Here is a 21,481-nt window from a genome sequence, read left to right as displayed (position 1 = left end):
CTGGAGAAAGCAGATGTTGCGCTTCGGGGAGTTGGAGCCGCGTTTCCGCGCTGTCATTGTTTCCGTCTCCACCTCCCAGCAGCCTCACGCCCCCTCTTTCTGTCTCTCTTTCTTGCTTTTCTTTTCTTTTTTTCTTTTTTTTTTTTAACTTCTTGCACTGACGCCGTTCCGTTAGTTTCTGGTCGTCTGAAGTTTAAGAGGAGGGGTTTTTTTTTCCAACAATGGGGGACATCGAGGCTCCCGACTCCAACGGACCGCGTCAGACTGTCCTGCTGTCGGTTCTTCCGAGCAAAGAGTTCGCTTCGTCCAGGAAAGGAATGCTGCTCATCGCTGAAGTGGTAAGAAAGGAAGAAATGACCTGAGGGGTGTGCCAGAAAGTCACTCAAGCTCCTTCTCGGCCTTTTCTCTTTCGCCCGTGCGTCTGAAAGTCGAGGCGCGTCGCGTTTCGGGCCGCTCGGTTTGATTAGATTTCCCCAAAGTTGGAGCTCTCTGTTGCTCATATTCAAGAGTTCTTTTTCTTTCTCTCTTTCTTTTCCAGACTTCTTGATATCGCTCAGTCAGATTCTCTCACAAGGTTTCCATTAGTTAAAGGGAGGAGCAGTGAGATCTTATAGCAACGTGGTGTAAACGCCTTAAAGTTAGAATAAACATTTGAACTGGTTCATTTCTGCTTACTGCTGATCTGCACAGTCAGCGAACCTCCCATCGGTTTAAACAGTTGTTGTCCAAGTATGAACTGTTTGAAGGGATCCGGTCAAACACAGAAGGAACTGAAAAACAGTGGGTGATGGTGGCCTCTGCTGAGGGCCAGCATCATGTGTCTCACTTCCACTGACTGTAGGAGCCCTCACATCTGGGTCATGTGACATTCAGCTTATGCTGGGCAGTGATAGAGCTGTTATCTGCCCCACAGTCACATCCTTCATCCTGTGGCCATGACATGTGGCCTCCCCATCCCCCATCTGTACAGTGTAATTATGCTCCTCAGACTGAAATCCATTTGTAACCTGTCTGAAAATCTCGGGGGCCTTGGCTGACAATTGAAAACACAGCCATTTCCTGCTATGTGCATGTAGATCAGAGGGCACGCCTGATTTACACTTTTGCAGAAGAACTACATCAATGCTGAGGTTTCTGACAGGTGGACCATCTATCCTAAAACGAAGTTGACTTATTAGTATAGGTTATGCAAATGGGACATCCATAGAAAAGGTCAGGTCCAAGGAAAACCGTAGAGCTGTGGTTTCACACAGCAAGTGATACAGTTTGAAATGAAGATCGCAGTGACTGAGGTCCTGAGCTACTCACTGAAGTGATTCGATAATGAAATATGTGTTAGACTACACATTCACCTTACCACCTCACCTCGGTGTGTAATTGTGGAATGTCTGTAGACCAGGATTCAGTCAATCATGACTTATAGCTTCACTCATAAGGGCCAGTTTTCACATTCACCTCTGTTGGGATGCATCGAGCTTTGCAGATAGTCTGGTAAATTCTTTCCTGGTGTGGAGATTTAAATCTCTAACATTTCTGACTCAAGTAAAATTTAGGTGAATGGAATGTCATTTGTGCCTTTTCTGCCTTACAGTATTTAAACACTGTGTAAAGCAACACTAAATCTTTGCTGGAACAGTTCGTTGGTGCTTCAAACTGCAATTGTTGTGGCCTCTGTTATGCTCGCAAATAAATAAATTCCATTTAGGGCTTATGAGTAATTAGCACTAATTTCTCTGAGCAAGGGCCAAAATTCATCTGATTCATTTCATTTTACTTTAGTCATGGATTTAAGTCTACACTAGATTTAACCACAGTTATATTACAGCTTGTCTAATGACTGTATATTTCAGGTATTTCCTGCAGGATTTCTTCTGCATATGCACCGTGCGGCTGCAAAGTTCCTTGCGTAGCGTAAAATGTCACCGTTGGTTTGTTATTGCGATATAACTCAAAGCTTTACTGTCAGTGTCATTGAGCTCAAGAGTTGGATGTGACATTTCCCAAGAGAAAACAGTTTGTGGCTCCAGACACTTATCCTGCTGAGCGTGCATTATTCCAAACAGTGTGTCAGACCAGTATGCACTTCTCATTAAGATTCTCAGTCTCAGCCAGAGACACGCCTGATAAGGAAAGTGAACCTATGAGAGTGTTCACAAATGTGTTTTTTTTTTTTTTTTTTTTTTTTTTGCATTGTGTGAGATATTTTCAAAGAGCAAACAAGCTGCTAATAAATGGCACATGGTGCAGACAAGGCGTACAGATTGTGCCTCTTCCTCTTTGTATGGCATACATTGGAGATTGTTAAAATTCTTACCTCACTATGTAATGTGCTTTTGGCCTTTTGGCCGTCTTGATATCAGGGTTTATGTGCACTACCAGTCAAAAGTTTGGACACACTTTCCTCATTCACATGAATATCATAACTCATGTGATCGAGTTAAGCATCTTTATAGAAAGAAGATTCTTGGGCTGTTGGTAAGAGAAATGGATGTCATACTGTGCTCAGGGCTATTTTCAGAGGCACTTTAACAATTTTCGCTATTTCAGTTGTATCATGTAGTGTAGCGGTGGAAGGAATCAGCGATGAAAACAGCCTTTGTTTGCAGCCCCAGCACAGTTCTGTCATGGAAGAGGTCTTACACTTTGCTACTGTGGGGTACCATACTAAACAACGTTTAGAAAAAGGTTGTTTTTCTGATGTGGCATTTGTGAGATCACAGGCATAAAAACGCTGAGTCTAAAAGTAGCCATGGTGTTTTTTGAAGTACAGAAGACTCAGCAGTTTTGGTTAAGTCAAGGGTAGTTCCTGTCCGCAGGCCAACATGGGATGACTGACTGAGACAAAGACAAGATGGCCGGCCCTTAGAGTGTCTTGACATGCATTCTTTTGCACTGATATGCTGTGTCCATCCTCTGTAGTGCACAACGCAGGATCACTTTACCAGCATTGTGACTAACAGCAGAACAACAAAGCACATTTAAACTTCTATAATTATTATAGATCTGTGTCTGCAAATGTTTACACAACTGTGTTTGTGTGTGAGAGAGAATGATTTGAATGTGGTTTAACAGTGCAGATGCCTCTGTGAATAAACAGCTGGATCTCCTTACAGGAAGTGGGCCCACGGCTATAATTCACACTTGTGTATAGTTTTGGTGTATTGTAACATCTTGAATGTAAGATGTTAAAGGGAGCTTCAATTTTATTTGAGTTAACATTTGGATTATACATTTTCATTTGCGTTGAGCTTCAGATAGTTGAACTGTGAACATTGAAATGCCACAAACATACAGTAGATGTTGAGTTATCCCTCTCTGTTTCTTTTTCTCAGGCTCTTTCCTTCGTATCATTTGTGTGCTTTGCGGCATCCACGGCCGCAGCCTTTGTGACTGTCCCGCTGCTGGAGTTCCTGGCTGCTCTCTTCTTGTTATTTGCTTACTCGACCAAATTCAACGAGAGGTTTAAAGGTTTCCTCTGGCCTCTAATGGTGAGAGAATGGGGAATTTTTTGAATAAAACGTAAAACTTTTAAACGTTGCCTTGGTTGTAAACGCATGCTGAAAAAAGATGAAATTGGATTAGATTTTTTTCCTCTGAATAACTGAGTTTATTTCTTTTCTCCAAGGATTTCTTGAGATGTGTGTCAGCTTCCATTATTTTTTTCATCATCTCCATAATTTCCGTGTCCAGATATGGGGGCGGAGCCTCTAAAGCTGCTGGGGTAAATTCATCGCCATAGCCAACGCACCTAACCTGTGTCCAACAACCTCACATCTTATTCTGCTGGTAGTTTCTCATTGCATTCATTTCCAATTTCCCTCCTTTCACAGGTGTTTGGGTTCATAGCCACCATTGTTTTCGCTTTAGATTTTTACTTCATTTTCAATGAGCTGGCAAATTTCTTAAAGCAGGGAAGGGAGTCCAGTGATGAGCCGTCACGGCAACAAGGTAAATTAATCTCTAATCTATGACCATATAAGAACATAAATAAATAATATAGAAATATACTTCATTTTTATAGATAGACATAGAGTTTAATCCAATGTGTTTATAGGTTATTGTGATGATGTTGAAAGGAGCTATGATTATTTTTTATATTGAATATATGGAAATGTAATATGTATGCTTAAAATATGAATTGCAACTATATAGCCTAGTTTGGTTCGTTAGATATTCAAAAATGGCATTTAATACACTTACAACTGCAGAACTGTGTCATTACTGTAACAGTGTGTTGATGTAATGATTTGCACTGTTGTCTCATAAGTGCGACTGTGTGATACCACCGGGGAGAGATGTGACTTGTGTCACTTGTTTTCTAGATGAGTTTTCAGACTCTGATTCAGACTGAGACAAGGACCGACCTTCGCCGGGGGACACATTTGTCCTTAGAGAAATGACCACTGCTGAACTGCCATTTGATCCACATGTTTTGTCCTGCCAAGGTGGCATTACCCTTTACACTGTGTTCAACAACAATCACATCTAGGTCACAATGATTTTTTTTTATTTCTTGCATCTATTGGTAGTTGAGTTACTCTTTGTACAGTTATGTAGGTTTAAAGAGGGAGATCCCTCTTTGAGTGTTTCTTCTGTTGAGTGCCTAAGAATGGAAACTAATTTCACAAATTAATCCAAACAAAACAATCAGCAAGCCTAAACCAAAGTTCCAAGGATGCTGGTATTTTTTAATTTTTTTTTTTGAGATTAAATAAGTAATTGTCATATAATTTGGAGGAAAATATTCATTCCATTATAAATCTCATCCTTAAAATCGTAAAGATATGAAATTTGACTGGGGAAGTGTTGTCTGAAACTGATAGATAATATAGATTTTGGGTCATGTATTGTGGCCTTTATTAGAGACATATTAAACTACAACACTAAATTAATGTCCAAAGTCAATGAATAATTAGGGAATACCAATAATGATATTTGCAACACAGGTGTTTCAACCTTTTTGAATGGAGCTACTAACTTAGCCAAGTCTATATCCAGTCAGCAATTTATCAGGTAAAGCTTTCAGTATTTCTATTATCTTGCCAAACCCATTTATGTAAAAATATGAATTGTTAACAACATGCATGGTGGGTTCATTGCAGACCTGCTGTACTACACTGCATTTGTTTTAAATGTACCTAAGCAGGGTGTAACCAGCATTTCTAAGGATTACAGTATTCCTATTAAAAACCAAACGTGAACTCTGTAGCACAACAGATGGTTTGCAGGTTGGCTGGTTACAACCTCGTTCCAATCGTCCCTACTATTGTAAGATAATGTTTTGCTTACATTCCTTTACATGTGACTCCTGTGGTATGCCGTACTGCATGAAAACCTTTTCAGGGCTGTAATATTCTTTGATTTGCCCTAAAACTGTTATGCAATTTTATGTGAATTTAAGCAATGTTTTCAACTTCATTGTTTTTGGCTGCGAATAACAATGCATTGAAAGTGATATAATGCAGTATCAGTGTGTTGAATGCTAAATATCAAACATGTGAATTGTATTCTGAAGAACATATTTTCTTGTTTTGGTTGAGTTTGTGTTTTGTTTTGTTTTTGTTTGTCGGTTTCTGCATGCGCACTACCAGTCAAAAGTGTGGCCACACTTTCCTATTCATTTGAACGAGAAATGTCTGACTGGAAGTGTATGTTTGATTCAGTTCTTCCACTGCCACTACTGACAATTTAGACGCACTAAAATGCCACAGTGACTGTTTGTGGAAAATAAAGTGCATTACACAAGAGTTATAACAGCACTGTGAACTACCAATAGATAGATATAAGTGGAGTTAGTGGCCTCTGATTTTCATGTAGGATTTCATACAAAATACAAAGCTGAAATTACATCTGTGGATGATTCACTGCTGTGCCTTTTATGGAGGAGTTTTTACAGTTGAGATAGTGAAACTGTTGAAATCATATTAACTTCAACTCAGAATGGTACAAATCTGCACTAGTCAGTATTAATAAATCCAATTCAGAAAAGGGCAGTTATTTATGCTATGATCTGAGAGACACATTGGCAAAGCAAAAAATGAGAGAAAAAAACGTCTTTTATTGATGCTGATGAGGTCAAACTTCATAAATAATGGAACAGTTCACTTGATTGTCACTGGGCAGCAACAAAGTCACCTACACCCATTCAACGCGCATACACAGTTTAAAAATATCCTATGATGAAGATAACACAATTCCTACAAGAGGGCTGTTGTTGAACTATTGTGAGTGAACTATAAAGTCTGTCTTTTGAATTTTATTTCTTTTGTGTGAAAATGTCTGAATAAAAGCCTGAGCTGTTTTCAATAATGTCCAGATCTCTTTATTGAAATTGCCACTATAAAGTGATGTGAAGCCTATTGAGAATGTTTTGAATATTAAAGCACTAAGTACAGCTCTGCGCTGTACAAGACAGAGCTTGATGCAGTCTTTAACAAAGCATAGATTATTAAAAGAAAACAGCAACTTCAGTGTGACTGAGCTTTACACTATTTATATGCCAATCTGGAATCCACAGTGGAAAACTGTTCTTCTCTTTTTCATAAATACAAATTCTCTAACATATTGCAGTGTTATGTTGTACACAGAGAAAGCGGCAGGGGGAAAGGTTTTGAAAAAAATTATTATGGTCAGTTTATGTTATCAAATAGCAAAATGCACTTGCTGTGCAAATGTTCAAGTGAAGAGAATATCACTCAAGTACAAATCCATCAATGTCAGTGACAGACATAAATACAAATGTGATTGTCTTTCCATACGATTACTTCAGTCACCAATCCAAGAGAAGCAGAACACGATATAAGTTACTTACAAAAATGAGAAAAGAGTAATTAATCAGACATACTGTAAAGTGGCACAGTCCACAGCCAAATGCACTTCTGCTCCTTCCCTTACACTTATTGTAGTTACCCAGAAGTGAGTTCACCAGGCACCATGAATACACTCTGAGTGGAGACCAGGAGATGGAGCCCTAGAGTCAATTTTGGCTGCACAAACACACCCAAGCCTGATACACACAGTGTATGTGGCCTCAACAACAAAGAAAACCCCATTTCCTGTTGCTGTATTGTGGTTTTAATACATAAGTACAATGTCAAAAATTAAACAGACTTCCTGTTTGTATCTCAAGGATATTGTACTTTCCAAAGCCAGTTCTGCTTTGTTCTCTGTATGACCGAAAGAGAAATGCAATGATAGAGAAACGATTTAATCATATAAGTAGTGTGTGACACATTGTCCACACGTACACTGACAATACTGTTAACTGTGCCATATTTCCATTCCATTGACTCCGCCTTCACTTGATTGTTCTGGGTTTTTTTTTTTTTTGTGAATTTTTACTTAAAGTATCAGTTAAATGTCATTCTCCATGATAGTCCAAAGAGGAGTATTATTTGGGATGCTTTTAAGAAATACAGCATTGAGGTCGAGGCACTATGTGTTTTTAGTTCAAATGGTCAGAGAGTGAAGTGTGTCAGTACCTGAGATACAGTGTATATGCTAAGGCCATTTATCTTGACTAGGTCACCTAACAATGTTTGTCTCACCATCAACATTTGAGTTACTTGAAAGCTTTGACATGTGCAAAAAAATAAAAAATAAAATTACTGCCTGATGTAAGCTGCTATTTGCTCACAGTGTTCATTTAATTCAAACCTCATATAACTGTTGGAATGCCAGTGAGAATACAGATATATTCTTTAGCTAGATCACTTTGGTCTTTGATTCTTCCAAACGATTTTCTGTTTCTGTGTTGCAAAGAAATAAAAGTTTGTTCCTCATATTCAGATATTTTTGACCTTTTCTTGTGCTGCTCTTTATTGCAGGTATGAATGAGCCTGTACTATTACTAAATAGTTTCTGACATTACAGATCTTATTAATAGCTAAAGAACACGTGTTAAAAGACATTTACGAAGTTAGTGGAGACGAAGGAGAAAAAAAAAAACTGTTCGCATGTGTAATCTTCAGATTAAATATCCAATGTGAGATGTGATCACAGGTAAAAAAAAAATAAAAAAAAGGCTGATATCGATATCTATATAAGGTTGGTAAAGTCATTACTGTACTGTACTTGCATCTGCTGTTTTAATGCAGGTCCATTTCTGGAGCAGTGGCTCTCTGGATCGACAATCACATTTACCACAACAGACTTCACAGACGATGGCATGACATAAGTTAACTTTATAAAGGCTGACTCTTTTACTTGACTTCGTTCACAGTAAAATAAAACGCTCTCAAAAGTCAACATCTTTATCTGAACAGGAGTTGATGCATAGTTGGAGTGAAGTCAGCCTTTTTTGGCTCTTTCTCTAAATCCTCCTTCAAACAAGATGTGTGAATGAACAGAGCCATACAGAGATTACCTTCAATCCTCAAGACTCTTTGTGTAACCTCAGCCAGGATGCCATGATGGACAAAGCCACAGAGGTCAGCTGTGGCTATGAAATGAAGATTTATTCAGCAGCTGAGCATAAGGAAAGCACAGAACAAGTGTTGTGATTAGAAACATAAGATGAGCATAGGCTGGTGTTCTGCCCACCACTTAAATAAATCCCTGTCCTGAGGGCAGAGAAGTGTCCATCTCAGTCAGCCGCTAGCAATGTAGCTTTCCTTTAACCTGTCTGACAGTCTGCCAGTGCTCATGCAAGCTCAGGTCGTGCCTCCATTTCTCCACGAGATGCTGTACGTGCTCGCATATACTCGCTGTTCTGAGGTGGCCCCTGACACCCGTTACCCAGACGCCATCTCTGTACCGCAAGGAAGGTGTTTATTCCGTACACACCGGTCACCAAGAAACCAAAGATCTGTATGCAAGAGAAACAGGAAGTAGAATAAAAATGATTCCATTTGAATGGGAAACAAAAACTTTAATGTTGCATGGAAACAGTTCTTTAAACCTCTAGATTTAATATCGCAAAATTTGGACTTAATCAGAAAATCCTATGAGTTTTTAAGTGTAGGTGCACACACAAACTTACAACCACAAAACCTAGATGATGAACTGAAATGAAGTTAATAGGAAGTAAAAACTTCCAGATAATTCAATCATCTGGTCAGCTCCCAATTAAAACAATCACCTAAGTCACCTTTACGAGTCTTGCTGAGGTCATAGCTGACATTCCTTGAATGCATCAGCAATTTAATATACATGCATGTGCTGTAATATGACAAATACAAACAAAAAAAGAAAAGGTTTGTTATGATGACTCACCACTGCCGCTATTTCTGCTCCAATGTTGTGGTTGATGCAGGCCAGCACGAGGGATGATAAGAAGAAGAAGAAGGTGCTGGCAGCGGTGTTAACCAGATCCTACATGAAGACAAAAACCCCAAAAATAACTACCGATGTGCCACAATAACAATTTTCCAAGACTATCTACCAAGAATTTCACAATGTTTGCAGCAGAGGCAGAATCATTTAAACCAGAGCTACAGTATTCCACCGGCCAGTCGCATTTGCACGTTATAGCTAAAGCTTGTTGATTAAATTAAATAGATTGAATATTGAAATTGATTGAGTGAAATTTATCCAGTTTTTAAGTAGTAAAGAATAGATTGTCTCAAGGGCATCTCTGCACAGCCTGGAGCTGCGGTCCTGCCTGGTGTGGTCCATCCAGGTCTCGGCTGATCTTGTCCTCCTGCTCCTGTGCTGCCTACATCAGCGTCTTTCATCCAGACTTTTTAAGCCACTGGGGGCTTTTTTCAATATCAGCCGCTCTCTCCTATCTGTAAGTTGGGGACAGATGCAGATGTCCTTCAGAGGGGAAGGAACAGACTCTGGATGTTGGACTTGGGGTGAATCCTCCCCCATGCATTGCAAACCAAAGGTGCTTATAATTGTCCTCAGCATCTGGTTTGCTGCCTTCTGGTATTCCTTCAGTTCTGATCATCTCCCTTTTCCAAACTGACCACACTGATGTAGTGCGAACGACATTCAGATGTCATTGATGTACTTCCTGTATGTGAAGTTCTTAGTGAAGTGATGTGGGTGAAGTGGCTTGTGGTGGCTGATGGTAAAAGCAGCATATTCTTAGTATATGCTGCGCTTGATGATCGTGGAGATAACTAAATTATCTTCCAATATCATGTGAATTAACAAATATGGTATTTTACAACTGCTTCAACCAACTTTTAAGTTAGGTCAGATTTTTATAGTAATCAAAAAATTGCACAAAGTGCCATGTATCTGCTACAAAATTAAACATTGTTTTACTCTAAATCACATTTTTAGTCATAACCTTTTTCTGAAGTCACACAGGTCTTCATGAAAATATCAGGACATTTGACGTGTCAACCAAAAGGCGGCGGTAAGAGGGCTTTATTCATCCATGACAAAGTTGAAGAGGTTGACTGACACGAGTTTGAAAAAACTGTCATCTGCCCAGGTTTCACTTTGACTTAAAAACTGACCAAAAGCAAAGACTTTAAAACCAGTTAGAACCTCAAATTACACACAAACACATGCGCCTCCTCCACACACACCACTCACTCCATGATTTTTTTAGACATGCGAAAGAAAATGATAGAAATTCTTCCGTTTGATGTTTTACTGCCCTGTTTTAAGTGCTTCAGACAGTTAGGAAAGGGTTAATATTGAAGTAATCAGCATGACTTGGGCACAGCCCTCGTGACTGTAATCATGGCAGAAGTGGTCTCTCATATGATACACAGGGCTCATACAATGGCCATGTCTATGTCCCATACAATGAGACAGACTCACACTCACACACGAACACACACACAACATGCCACCGATTCTGTGTTTTAATCTGTGACACATGAATACAGAACAATAGCACCACATGCTAACTGGCATAGTAACTGTACGCCCGAGTTGTAAATGAAATTATAATGTCGTCCGCCACATCCACACACATTTCGTTTGCACATTACAAACAATGCTGACATTGCACACACTAATCTATCTTGTCTAACTGGTCAAACAAGGAACACGAGGGACAGTAAATTCATGATCCAGTATCCTGTTCAGGCTCTCTGAGTATCTCAGTCACTTCAGCCGTCCTTCAGTCTCTTTCCATTACTCTCTCCCACATTCCACGTTTTAACCAGGCCAGCACTCTGTAAAACCTTAAATAACACAAGCACAGACTGGACCAAACCACGGGCTCTATGGCTTATTATTGGCTCCTATCAGTGTTTTAAAATCTCTTGCTCTCTCTGAGCACTAAATAAAATACGTTGGTTAAGTTTTAAAGTGAAGTGTCCATTGTTTGAATAGAAGTTGTTGTTTTGTTTTGTTTTTTTCCATGACTTGCATTAATGTAATGAGTCAATTCCAAAGTTCAGATAAGACAAGGATCAGGATTTACAACAGAGAGCAGAACCATTTTCTTTTGCATCTTTGTGCAGAACATGAGGATGCTTGTTCTGCAGCGCTTCTTAACCCATCATGCTTCATATTTATCCTGTATGTGGTGCTTTACTTCTTACTATCAAAATAGAAGTTGAAAATACTTATAGGATTAAAGCTGCAGAAACCCTGGTGCAGGCAGTGGGACACTAATGATGAAGTCTTTGCTCTTGGCATTTGCATCTCGCCACACAGAGCCTAAGAGGCTCATGCAAGAATAAAAGGCCAATGCGTGTTTCAGCTCTATTCCTGACTCTTTCTGTTGGGCAAATAAAGATAGATGCAGAGTATCTTGTGTCTTTTGTCTACTTGGGTGGCATGTTTCAGCTGTCAAAACTAAGAAAGCTTTTATTGGATTCCACTTGAAGGTAAAGCAAATACAAGATTGGTAAAACAATTTCTGGTCTGAACTGATGGCAGATTCATGACTATAGCTAATAATAACCACAACTCTGAGCTCTGTGTGTGGATTCAGCAAAGAGATGTGGGTCATTCTCAGTAGAATAAAATGGGGTCAAACTGAGGAGAGAGAAGAAAAAAGGACTACATTGTCCATATAAAACATACTGAAACTTACTCTTATTCTTGATTGTGATTTTATCTATTAGCATACTGATATTTACGTAACCCTTCACAAAGTGATGTTTTAACACTGGAATGTGTGTGTAACATGGTTGAAAACAAATAAAAATACAATGTTCAAATATTATCAATTACTGCAAATTGATCAAGTAAAAAGCAAGTAAGTGAGTTACTTAAGTAACTGTTGTCCATGTTTGTTGTTTTGTTAGCAGCTAAACTTACAGAACACAGAAAATGCCATATTGTAGTCACGAAACTTCTATAGTATATACAATAAATATATGTTTAGATAGAGAAACATATTGCAGCTTTGCATTACATCCCTAGTGTTTAAGGCTGACAGCTCTAGTCAGTAGCTACAACAGCTCTTCCCTCTGAAGTACCCAATTTAATCAAGCATCAATGGTGATGAGACACTGTCCGCTCACTGAACAAGCCAGCATCGATATATTAGACGCTCACGGGGTATTCAGGCCATTGTCCTCCTTTCAAATAGAGAATAGTGGCACAGACATCTCTTTGCCTCTCTCTTTCCTTTAAGATGGAAATTCGCTTTCCTGTGTGTGTGCCTTCAGGGCTGGCCCATTTATGCCCAAGAAACCCTCAGTGTGGTTGGTGGGTTATTTGGCCATGAGAATTAGGAAAACAGTGCAACGGTTGGTCTTCCTTGTCAGTCTCTCTGCTGCGCCAAACAAGCTTGTTGGTGCAAATTAAATGCCAAAGGTGGAACCAAGACTCACCGAGCTAGCTTTACAACAGGGTCCCAACACTGCAGTCATTTCAGTGTGGATTGGGAGCTACTGGGGTCAGGACCTGTGCTTCCCTTTCTCTGCTACCACAGTCGCCATGAGGACTGAATTTATTAAACCCTGATATTTATTAAACCATATAATTTTACAATCACAACATTCCCTTGAGACACGCTTGTCACAGTATCATACAGTTCACTCAATAAAGCAGTAATGCTGGTGCCAGCCCACAGTTTGGGACTGGTCAATGTAGGAGGGCAGCAAAAGGGTTAACAGCTAGACTCAAAAATGCTTACTCATGTTGAAATTCCCTGAGGCCCACTTTGACTCGAGCAGCTTTGAACTTGATAGACATAAACAGCGTGGGGCAGAGCCAGCACTGTAGAGTGCAACCAAGCGTTTGTTGGCTTGTTACTTATGCCAGCTCTCCTTACAGGGTACAGGCTGTAAAACCTATAAGGTAGCACCTACTCAACATCCTAACCCAAAAATGAAATGAAGATTCATTTTGTGTCATCAACAACAGAAAAGGTTGTTTTCTAAGTATATGGTCTAAGCCAGTTTCCAAGTGGTCCATGCAGTCACAGACACGTATGAAGGAACTTCCTGGTAATGATACATTTCTGTAACTTTTACTCACCTGAGTGGAAAAATTATTAACTAAAATGAGAACGGCTGAGAAGCCTTGGAGCAAAGTTACGTAACCTCTCAGAGAAAAATTAACAGGAGGATTTCCAATCATAAAGACTGGTGCTCATAGGTATCTGGTTAAAGTTCAGAGATCAGCACTCTTAAATGGGCTCTGGCCTCTCTGAGACTGTAAAATGCTTTAATTTGGTGTCATCCTGCCAAAGGCAGAAATCAAACACACCCCCTCCTTTCATGTTTGAGGTGGAATACTTTACTGTGGATACCACACAGTAATCTGATATTTTTGTTTGGATTTGGGCATCTGGTTTAACATCCACTGCTTTATTACAATATGTGCTGTAAGCTGTGTGGCCCCTGGAAATGCAGTTAAAGATGTTTTTTTTTTTTTCTCCACTTCTTTCTATGAAAGTTACTTGGCTGCAGCTCAGAACACAACAATGAGTTTGTGTCGGCAAAACACCCACCGGCTCATTTGCTTAGAGCTGACGATGCATACCGTGGGGGTAACGTTGGAACTACATGCTAGGCTTTATCCTAAAAACTCCTATGTAGAAAGAATTCAAGCAAATGTCCAAAGAAAGAGTGTCTGTCTCAGGAAAAATTTTAGATTGATACAAATTATTGGATACAAAGTTTAGTATGATTATGACATTCAAAAGTAACAAGAACAGACACAGTGACAAAGGATATGTTAACAGCTAATCCAAAAAGAAAACCAACACAGACTGCTACTAGAACTTTTTTTTTCCTAACCCTCTCATCTCATCTACAGTCAGATGTCTATCGAGCGTGGATCTGTGATGGATTATGTCTCACTGTACGTACGGTCATGCTCCAGTTGACGTGGTGGACCTTTGTGTGCAGGTTGAGACAGAAGATTAGGAGGAGGACTCCTGTCACCACGAAGGCACTGCAGCTGACAAACTCAAAGAAGTAGACCCCTCCACAAGGAGAACACATCATGATTGTCTCTATGCAGATGAATCCAATGAGTGATAGGACCTGCAGCGGGGAGGGTAAAGGACAGGAGACAAGAGGGTTAAGTGGGAGAAGATAAAAGGAATATTGTGTGTATTGTGTTTGAGTCCTTGTAAGATTAAGTTATGCCAGAAAACATGATTCAACAGCTGAAGACAGTTATAACCAAAAGCAAATAAGGAAAACCAGCAAGTGAAATAAATGCTTACTGGTCATATTCTTCTGAAGCGTAAATGTTACGTGTAGGTCAAGCCATTTCCGTAACTTTATGTGAGTGTTTGTTAGAATTGAAATTCAAAACTTTCCAGATGATGAAGTGATTGTCCTACAAATAGAACAGAGGCTATAAGCCCCACTCCAGGCAGTCTGTGATGATGCCTGCTTTCAGCCAAAATCCATCAGCAAACCACAGTATGAGAAGAATTCTGCTATTTAGGTGTTCTTCTGCCATCTAGGCCCCGACAAAACCGCATACAGTTTACTGATTGGCTCAAAGCTTTCCAAAACCCAGAGACATAACAGAACTAAGAGAACACCAATGTGACACATTACCGACCTGAGATAACTGAATTCAGAACCAGTTAAGACCAGATCCGCTTGGTCTACCGGTGCTGATATTGTGCATTAAATGCTGATATAATGCATTCTATAACGGTGGGTTTGACTTGAGGGAAGACAGGAAGTTAAACTGTTACAAAGCAAATCCGTGGCGACATTTTTCCTACCAGGCTTATTATGTGCCTCTTCTGTCCCAAACAGGCCGTCTTCTCTGTGCTTCTTACTGTTCTTTACACTTCAATTTTCTGAATTGCCTGTAAGTGTAATTTCATGCGAAGTAAATCAAAGGCAACTTGACTGATTTATAACTGATGCCACAAATGCAAATGGTATGTAATCACTGCCTGAATGGGAAGGAATGACAGACTTGTTCCTACTCTGAAATATTCTGTTGACATATGACTGTAGTGGAAAATCACAACATAGATATTTGTTACAGTTTCAGTTGTTAAACCTGAAATCTCCTTCCTGCGAACCATTGGGACTCAAAGGGAACAGTATTGCTCAGATGCTAAGATGAGTTTTAGGATGTGGCCAGAAAATACTACTTGAGGTAGAAAATCTGCTGAAAATGATATGAAGAAAACAGAAAGATAACACAGGAGAGAATAAATTAAAAGCAGAGAAAAATGAAACCCAGCAACTTAAAGTATGTTCTATACCAAACATTAAAATGTAAAAGGTAGGTTATTGATAGAAAACATGAAATAATGATTTATTCTGCAATTGCCAATAATATGTGACAAGATGCTGCACAGGGACAGTGCAAAGACAGTGCAGTGTGTCTGTACTTCTAATTTTCAGAAGATGAAAACACAAAGTTTCACCAGCTCTATTTCTGGTATGCAAAAGTGGTCATAAATCAAAGTACACAGCTCAGAGGAAACGGGATACTGTTTCTCATTTATATTTTGCCTAGTTTTTTTTTTATTTTAGATGATTTTGGAATTACTTGTTTAACAAGTAGGTGGAATTCACCAGTGGTGCAGGAAAACTTATTTCTAATTTCTGTCTGTAAGGCTTTAGAAATTGGTTGTATCTGAAACTCTGAATCTTGTTTTTACTATAGAGCTCATCTGAATGCAAAGTATACAGTGAAGCCTAATCAAAATTCAGTTCAAATCCTGTCACAGGGAAAGTTGATGAAACCAGAAATGGATTTTCAGCTATTTTGAATCCAAATTGAATCCACCTCTACTACTTGCATCTCATTGCCTGACAGTGCTAAAAACAAACAAATCCGAAACAAAGCCAGCCTCATTTGTAAAACACCCTTCTTCCTCTCAGCGCAACAGCCAACCTGTTTATCCAGTTTAATGAGCAGAGTGCACTGTCTCTGACAAATAAAATGGTGTGAATCGTCCGAGGACAAAGCCCGTGTTTGTGCCAGACTTAACACTGTCCATTCTTCCATGCCTTTTCCTGAGACATCAATGGACTGGGTGCACTTAGTCCACCCATTGTAATGCACAGTAATAGTTAAAACAACAGACAGCAGTCACACTGATCAATGGAACACTATAGCAAAGATGAGAGGAAACAGAACCAGTGGGCTGACCGTCATGAAGACAAACCTTTCATTTTGTAAAGCTGTTGCAGTCTCGTTAGAGCATGTAGTTGGAGAGCAGTTCATCTGTGACTGTAACATGACCAAAAGGGTTACACCCAAACAGGAATGAAGGGCAGCCTGGACTGATGGATGATGTAATGTCTCTTTAAGAAAGCAAATTTCTCTCCCCAAGTCCCTGTGCAGCAGGTGTCGGACAGGCAGTGGGGAGGTGGGGGATCACAAGGCACCGGGAATGATTTCAGTCTAAACCTCACCTCCCTGCAACCTGCTCCTCATGCATGCATAAGTTTATCAACACTCTTTCTCTTTCTGCACACAACCTTATCTTTGGGATTATGAACGTTAATAGTTGCCTTCTAAGGCCTTCTGGACTCAGATCCCCTTCTTAAACACCATCTGTTGTAGGCAGTAAAGTAATTGAGGAGAAAAGAGGCCTCAACTGCAGAGACTATGCAACATTATAAGCCGGCCTAGTGGTGTGATATTCAACGTTGAATGTGCTTCCGCAGAAGCCCACAGTCATCAGAAGCAAGTTATACTTCACCCTGGAGAACACAGAAACAAAACATGCATGCACAACGTTCTTGAAAGAGCTACAAGCTCTGAATAGCTAATATATAACCCAGAGGAGAATGGAGCATATGGTGTCTCTCTCAAGGTAGGAAGTCCTCACTGACATTTGGGAGCACCTGGTAACATCATTACACAACATTCATAGAGGGAAAAAAAGTTGTTATTAAAAAAAAGAGCCAAAACCAAAAATTTGCACACCAACGATAAATGAAATAAGCTGCAATCCTTTTTGGGAAACCCAGGAAGAGTTTGATTGATGTATTGTCAGGCCACAAGGTATCAAACTCTTGCTGCTGCAGGGGGGCATGAGGTGAGTATCATGGTTTCCTCAGTCACGGCACAGAGACAAAGACTAACCTGCCGTTGGAATGGCCACACCTCGGTCGGGTTACATCCTACTGGGGGTTGTGTTTGCTCACTACAGGGTCAGCAGCAGCCTTCTCTATGCATTCAACTAAAACGAAGACTAACTGGCACCTTAAAGCATGCGCAAATGTGTTTTTGCACTCCGGTGTGAAATTAATACAAAAGTCTATCAGCACATTGCACCCTGATCACTGGAAAGGAAAATAAACTTTTCTCAATAACATGGGTCAGTGAAAATGGGTTGTTAACACTACCTTAGTGCAAATAAGGCTTGGGTGTGCAAGTAGTATGCAAATATTTCATTGGCAGAGTAAGAGTAAGCAGAAACACACCTCACATGCTGTCAAGTTCATCTATGCGCTGTAAACGTGAACATGGAAACCTCAGCTGGCACAGAGTTATACATTTAGAGGAGAGAGGAGTAAAAATGTAAGCCAGAGAAACAATTAAAGCTTCCTAGCCCGCCCTGTCAGCTTCCTCTAAGTCAGATAATGATGCAAACTTTCATTAGCTCTGTCCTTGTGGATGGAGGAGATATGACTGGCTCAAACTGGAATGTCAGTATCAGCTAAACAAACTGTGCGAGTAAATGGAAAATTTAAATCGCAGATTAGTAATTGGAGCTGGGACTGTGCTGAGACACATGTATCGAACTTAGCTGTAGAATAGCTGGTATATTTTACAGTAAACGCCGGTCAAACAGCTAGGAAAATTATTTTGTTTATAACTGCATTGCAATGTATACCTGTGTGGTTGCATTGTCTATCCCTGTGGAGTGTTTTTTTTTTTTTATTATTATTTATTTTTTTTTACACACATGGGAAGCAGTGGTAAATACTCTGACACCATTTGGGTGATGTTACTGATGATGATGCACAAGATCATTGATCTTGATGGAAAGCAACATTGCCATGAATGTAGCACTGACAGGAATAAACCAATTACTTAAAAAGCTCAAAGACAATGTTGTAGCATTTGTTGTGAAGCAAATGAAGGCTGTGAATATGCTTCAAACTCTCTCTATGGCGACGATGGTTGGCTTCCTTTTACTAACGTCGCACATGCACGGGTTAATGTCACAGGTGTGTGCCTCAGTGCAGGCTGACTGTGCTCTGCTCTCCAAACACCTCCACACTCAGCCATCCACAACGTGTAACTACGTTCCCAACAGGCCTTTTCTGATCATTTCAAGAATTCACCTAAAGTGTTCACAATGAAAGCAGAGTAGCTCGAATGACGCAGTATTATCTCTCAGCAATTTGGACTTTTAGTTTGTGGAGTTAGAAATAATCATCATTTTCATTGACTCTGTGTTTCTTCCTGTTGTGGAAACTACTTCATGCGTATGAATGAGCAGGCCTATGTCTGAGTTTCTTGGCACCACAACAAGTGAAATGGTTGTGGCTTGATAGATATTTCCTCTGCTGGTGAATTTGTCAGTGCTTTGGGAGTTGTTGCCTCCTTCCCAAGTTCAGACATCTGGTTTAGGTGTGTTGTGTGTTGTGACCACAACATCCTGACAAAGGAACTGTTATACTTTGTTCTTTTTCTGTTGACGACACAGGTATTACTGGTGCATACCAACACATTGAAGGAGTTTGCAGTGGAATGACAGAAAGTTGCACATTGGAAGGGCAACAAATCATTCCTACCTACTTACAAAGATGCAAACCAAAGTTCTTAAGTCTCTTAACACCCACCTGCTGATCGCAAGAGATAGTAAAAATCAAAATCACTATAAAGACACAGTTGGGAAAACTATTTAACAATAGACTGGGGCCATGGAGCATCCTTCAAAATAAAAGTCCAATAGCTTTTCTTGTGGCTGAATTTAAGCTGTGGTCTAACCTGAGCCATTACCTTGGTCATGAGGTCGTAACGTTACTACAAACAAAAACCTGGATGGCCTTTATCTGAAGCTGAAGGTAAACCACCTGTATGCTCATTTGGGTTTTGAATGTATTTACCGTTTTGACGAGGAAAGAAGCAGTGATGTGTGGATGTGCACCATGCAGTGAAGTAGTAGAAGCAGGATCTTATATTTAACATAAAAAGCGCTTATAAGGGTGCTTGTGTCAGCTTAGTGCAGAAAACACACCGATGCGTCACCTTCACGATGCTCTCCGATCATTACAGCAGTGTGTGTCGGCTGCCATGCTCACAACTTACCACTTCCACCACCTTTAATATCCCGAAGGAGGACTTGAGGTACTCCACGTCGCACCGGATCTCCCCCAGCAAGTTCCGCGAGTGGAAGGGCTCGGTGGTGGGCTGATAGGGGCTGCTGGCCCCGGAGATCATGGAGGTGTTGGAGGCCTCGCCGTCAAAGCCCTCCGCCTCTTCGGTGGTCCTCATGGTGCTTTCGGGAGAAGCTGGACTCTCGGCTAGAAAGGTACCGACATATATCCCACAGCCGAGCCGACAGAGCCGCCTCGCCGCGCAGCTTATGTGACGGAGAGCACACTTTGTTCCATGCAGGCTGGAGTGGATGGAGAAAACAAACCAGCCCGTCCGCTTCCAGCCTCCTCCTCCCCCCCAACACCTCCACCTCCACCCCGGGGAGACGGCCGCGGTGGGAGCCGATGGGCTGAATCAGTATCAGAAAACTGTCACCCTGAGGTGCCGCCTGCCGGCTACAGCGTTGAGTCCCTCTCAAATGGCCGCACTTCGAGCAGCTACGTCAGGCGGGTCATTTGTTCGAGTCCCGGTGTGGCACTGTTGCCTGCACGGCTCCAGTTAGTTCTGCTGCACCGGGGAAAACAATGCAAGGCTCATCTCCGCATCCACCTAATGCGGCCCAAAAGAGAGAAAGGGGTCGGTCCGAGTCCCGCTGTGGATAACAACAATACTACTAATAAACCGCAGTGCTCCGGCGACCTGCGGTGAGACGGCCCGTTCCTCCGCGGACTCGGGGCCAGCTTGTCTCCGCCCCTCGAAAAGTGCACATTCTTGTGGAGGCTCCTCGCCCGCTGCAGCCTGCAGACGGACCGGCCTCTGCTGCCCGGAGGGCCCGGCTGTCAGAGTCAGAGTGCTGCAATTGTTTTTTTTTTTTTTTTTTTTATGATATAAAATAAAATTAAACTTTATTTAACTTGAGTTTCGCTGCTGCTGTGAAGGCGAGTCTGAAGTCAGAGAGGCTAACCACGAGAATCACTCCTTCACTGATGATATGTGGCTTATAATCAAAGCCAAGCTGGAGGTTTGCAGCTACTTTTCTACACACTGTGTGATAGCACAACCCTGGGTCCCACCAACGGTGCCAGGGAGGTTTTCAGGATGAGGGATGAGCCTCAGTTTCTGTATTAGTGACTATTGGAGTCAGACTTTACTTGCCTGTGTGTTACTGCCCTCCTGTGGCCTTTAGTTATACAAAGGTTGTCTGGGTGGGAAGAAGAATCCATTTCATACCTGCAAGTTGCAAGCAAATAATTATCTTTAAATCTAGTGCAGAATTTCTCTCCTGTTAAGCCTAGTGTTTTTCTGCATTTTCTGGGAGTAAACAGGTTGTTTAAATGTTTGTAAGCCTCGGACAGGCTGCATGGCTTCAACATTGGGACTTTGGGGAAGTAGGATGGGTGAAGGGACGAAGCCTGTCTGGAGATCACAGAACTCGGTCAAAAGACAATAGACACAAAATTATGTAAGATAACTAAAGTTTGGATTCTTTGTTTTTATTGAAGCCAGGGGTGATAAACATTTTCCTTATCTTTGTAGGCATAAGAAGCTAGAATCCACATGGCAGCTTAGAGGCTACACAATTGTGTTTAAGTCATACAATCAAATTTCTGAATTAACCCAGGACACAAAAATGCAGCCAGCCATGTGCTTACAATGTCTTGATTTCCTGAATACAAAAGGACTGGAAGCAGAAGCTCATAGTCTCTTATAGATGCAGACTGTCAATAGTGGTCGAAGGCAATTCAGTTAGGTTGTGAGGAGACAGTTGCTAACAACTCATGTTTCAGTACAAAAGTTACAACATCTGTTCATTATTCAATCTTTGGAGCAACATCCAATCAGTACAAAGAGCAAGTGCAACTTTGACACCAAGCAGCATGAGAGCACTTCATTCCACTCAGCT

At 40.8% G+C, this 21,481-nt stretch overlaps 2 protein-coding genes across 2 annotated transcripts; one reads left to right on the top strand and one right to left on the bottom strand.

Moving 5' to 3' along the window:
- The first annotated feature begins 157 nt into the window (after positions 1-157).
- On the top strand, positions 158-6,408 carry LOC115040601 (CKLF-like MARVEL transmembrane domain containing 3). Its single transcript, XM_029497407.1, has 5 exons — positions 158-338; positions 3,333-3,488; positions 3,626-3,721; positions 3,831-3,948; positions 4,323-6,408. The coding sequence occupies exons 1-5, from the start codon at positions 222-224 to the stop codon at positions 4,349-4,351; spliced, it is 516 nt and encodes a 171-aa protein (XP_029353267.1). The 5' UTR covers positions 158-221; the 3' UTR covers positions 4,352-6,408.
- An 884-nt stretch (positions 6,409-7,292) lies between these two features.
- Positions 7,293-20,522, bottom strand: cmtm4 (CKLF-like MARVEL transmembrane domain containing 4). Its single transcript, XM_029497406.1, has 4 exons — positions 19,570-20,522; positions 14,181-14,357; positions 9,214-9,312; positions 7,293-8,806 (listed from the first exon to the last, which is right to left on the bottom strand). The coding sequence occupies exons 1-4, from the start codon at positions 19,753-19,755 to the stop codon at positions 8,642-8,644; spliced, it is 627 nt and encodes a 208-aa protein (XP_029353266.1). The 5' UTR covers positions 19,756-20,522; the 3' UTR covers positions 7,293-8,641.
- Between the last annotated feature and the right edge of the window lie 959 nt (positions 20,523-21,481).

This window comes from Echeneis naucrates, chromosome 3, assembly GCF_900963305.1.
Source record: "Echeneis naucrates chromosome 3, fEcheNa1.1, whole genome shotgun sequence".
Taxonomy (NCBI): domain Eukaryota; kingdom Metazoa; phylum Chordata; class Actinopteri; order Carangiformes; family Echeneidae; genus Echeneis; species Echeneis naucrates.
Note: the sequence above shows the minus strand (reverse complement) of the source record. Positions and strands in the feature narration are given on the sequence as shown.

Coding starts and splice junctions, on each gene's coding strand:
- LOC115040601 (XM_029497407.1), top strand. CDS start 222: ATGGGGGACATCGAGGCTCCCGACTCCAACGGACCGCGTCAGACTGTC. Junction 3,489..3,625: donor GTTTCCTCTGGCCTCTAATG/GTGAGAGAATGG, acceptor CTTTTCTCCAAG/GATTTCTTGAGATGTGTGTC. Junction 3,949..4,322: donor TGAGCCGTCACGGCAACAAG/GTAAATTAATCT, acceptor CTTGTTTTCTAG/ATGAGTTTTCAGACTCTGAT.
- cmtm4 (XM_029497406.1), bottom strand. CDS start 19,755: ATGAGGACCACCGAAGAGGCGGAGGGCTTTGACGGCGAGGCCTCCAAC. Junction 14,358..19,569: donor TATTAAAGGTGGTGGAAGTG/GTAAGTTGTGAG, acceptor TCCCCGCTGCAG/GTCCTATCACTCATTGGATT. Junction 9,313..14,180: donor ACGTCAACTGGAGCATGACC/GTACGTACAGTG, acceptor GTCTTCATGTAG/GATCTGGTTAACACCGCTGC.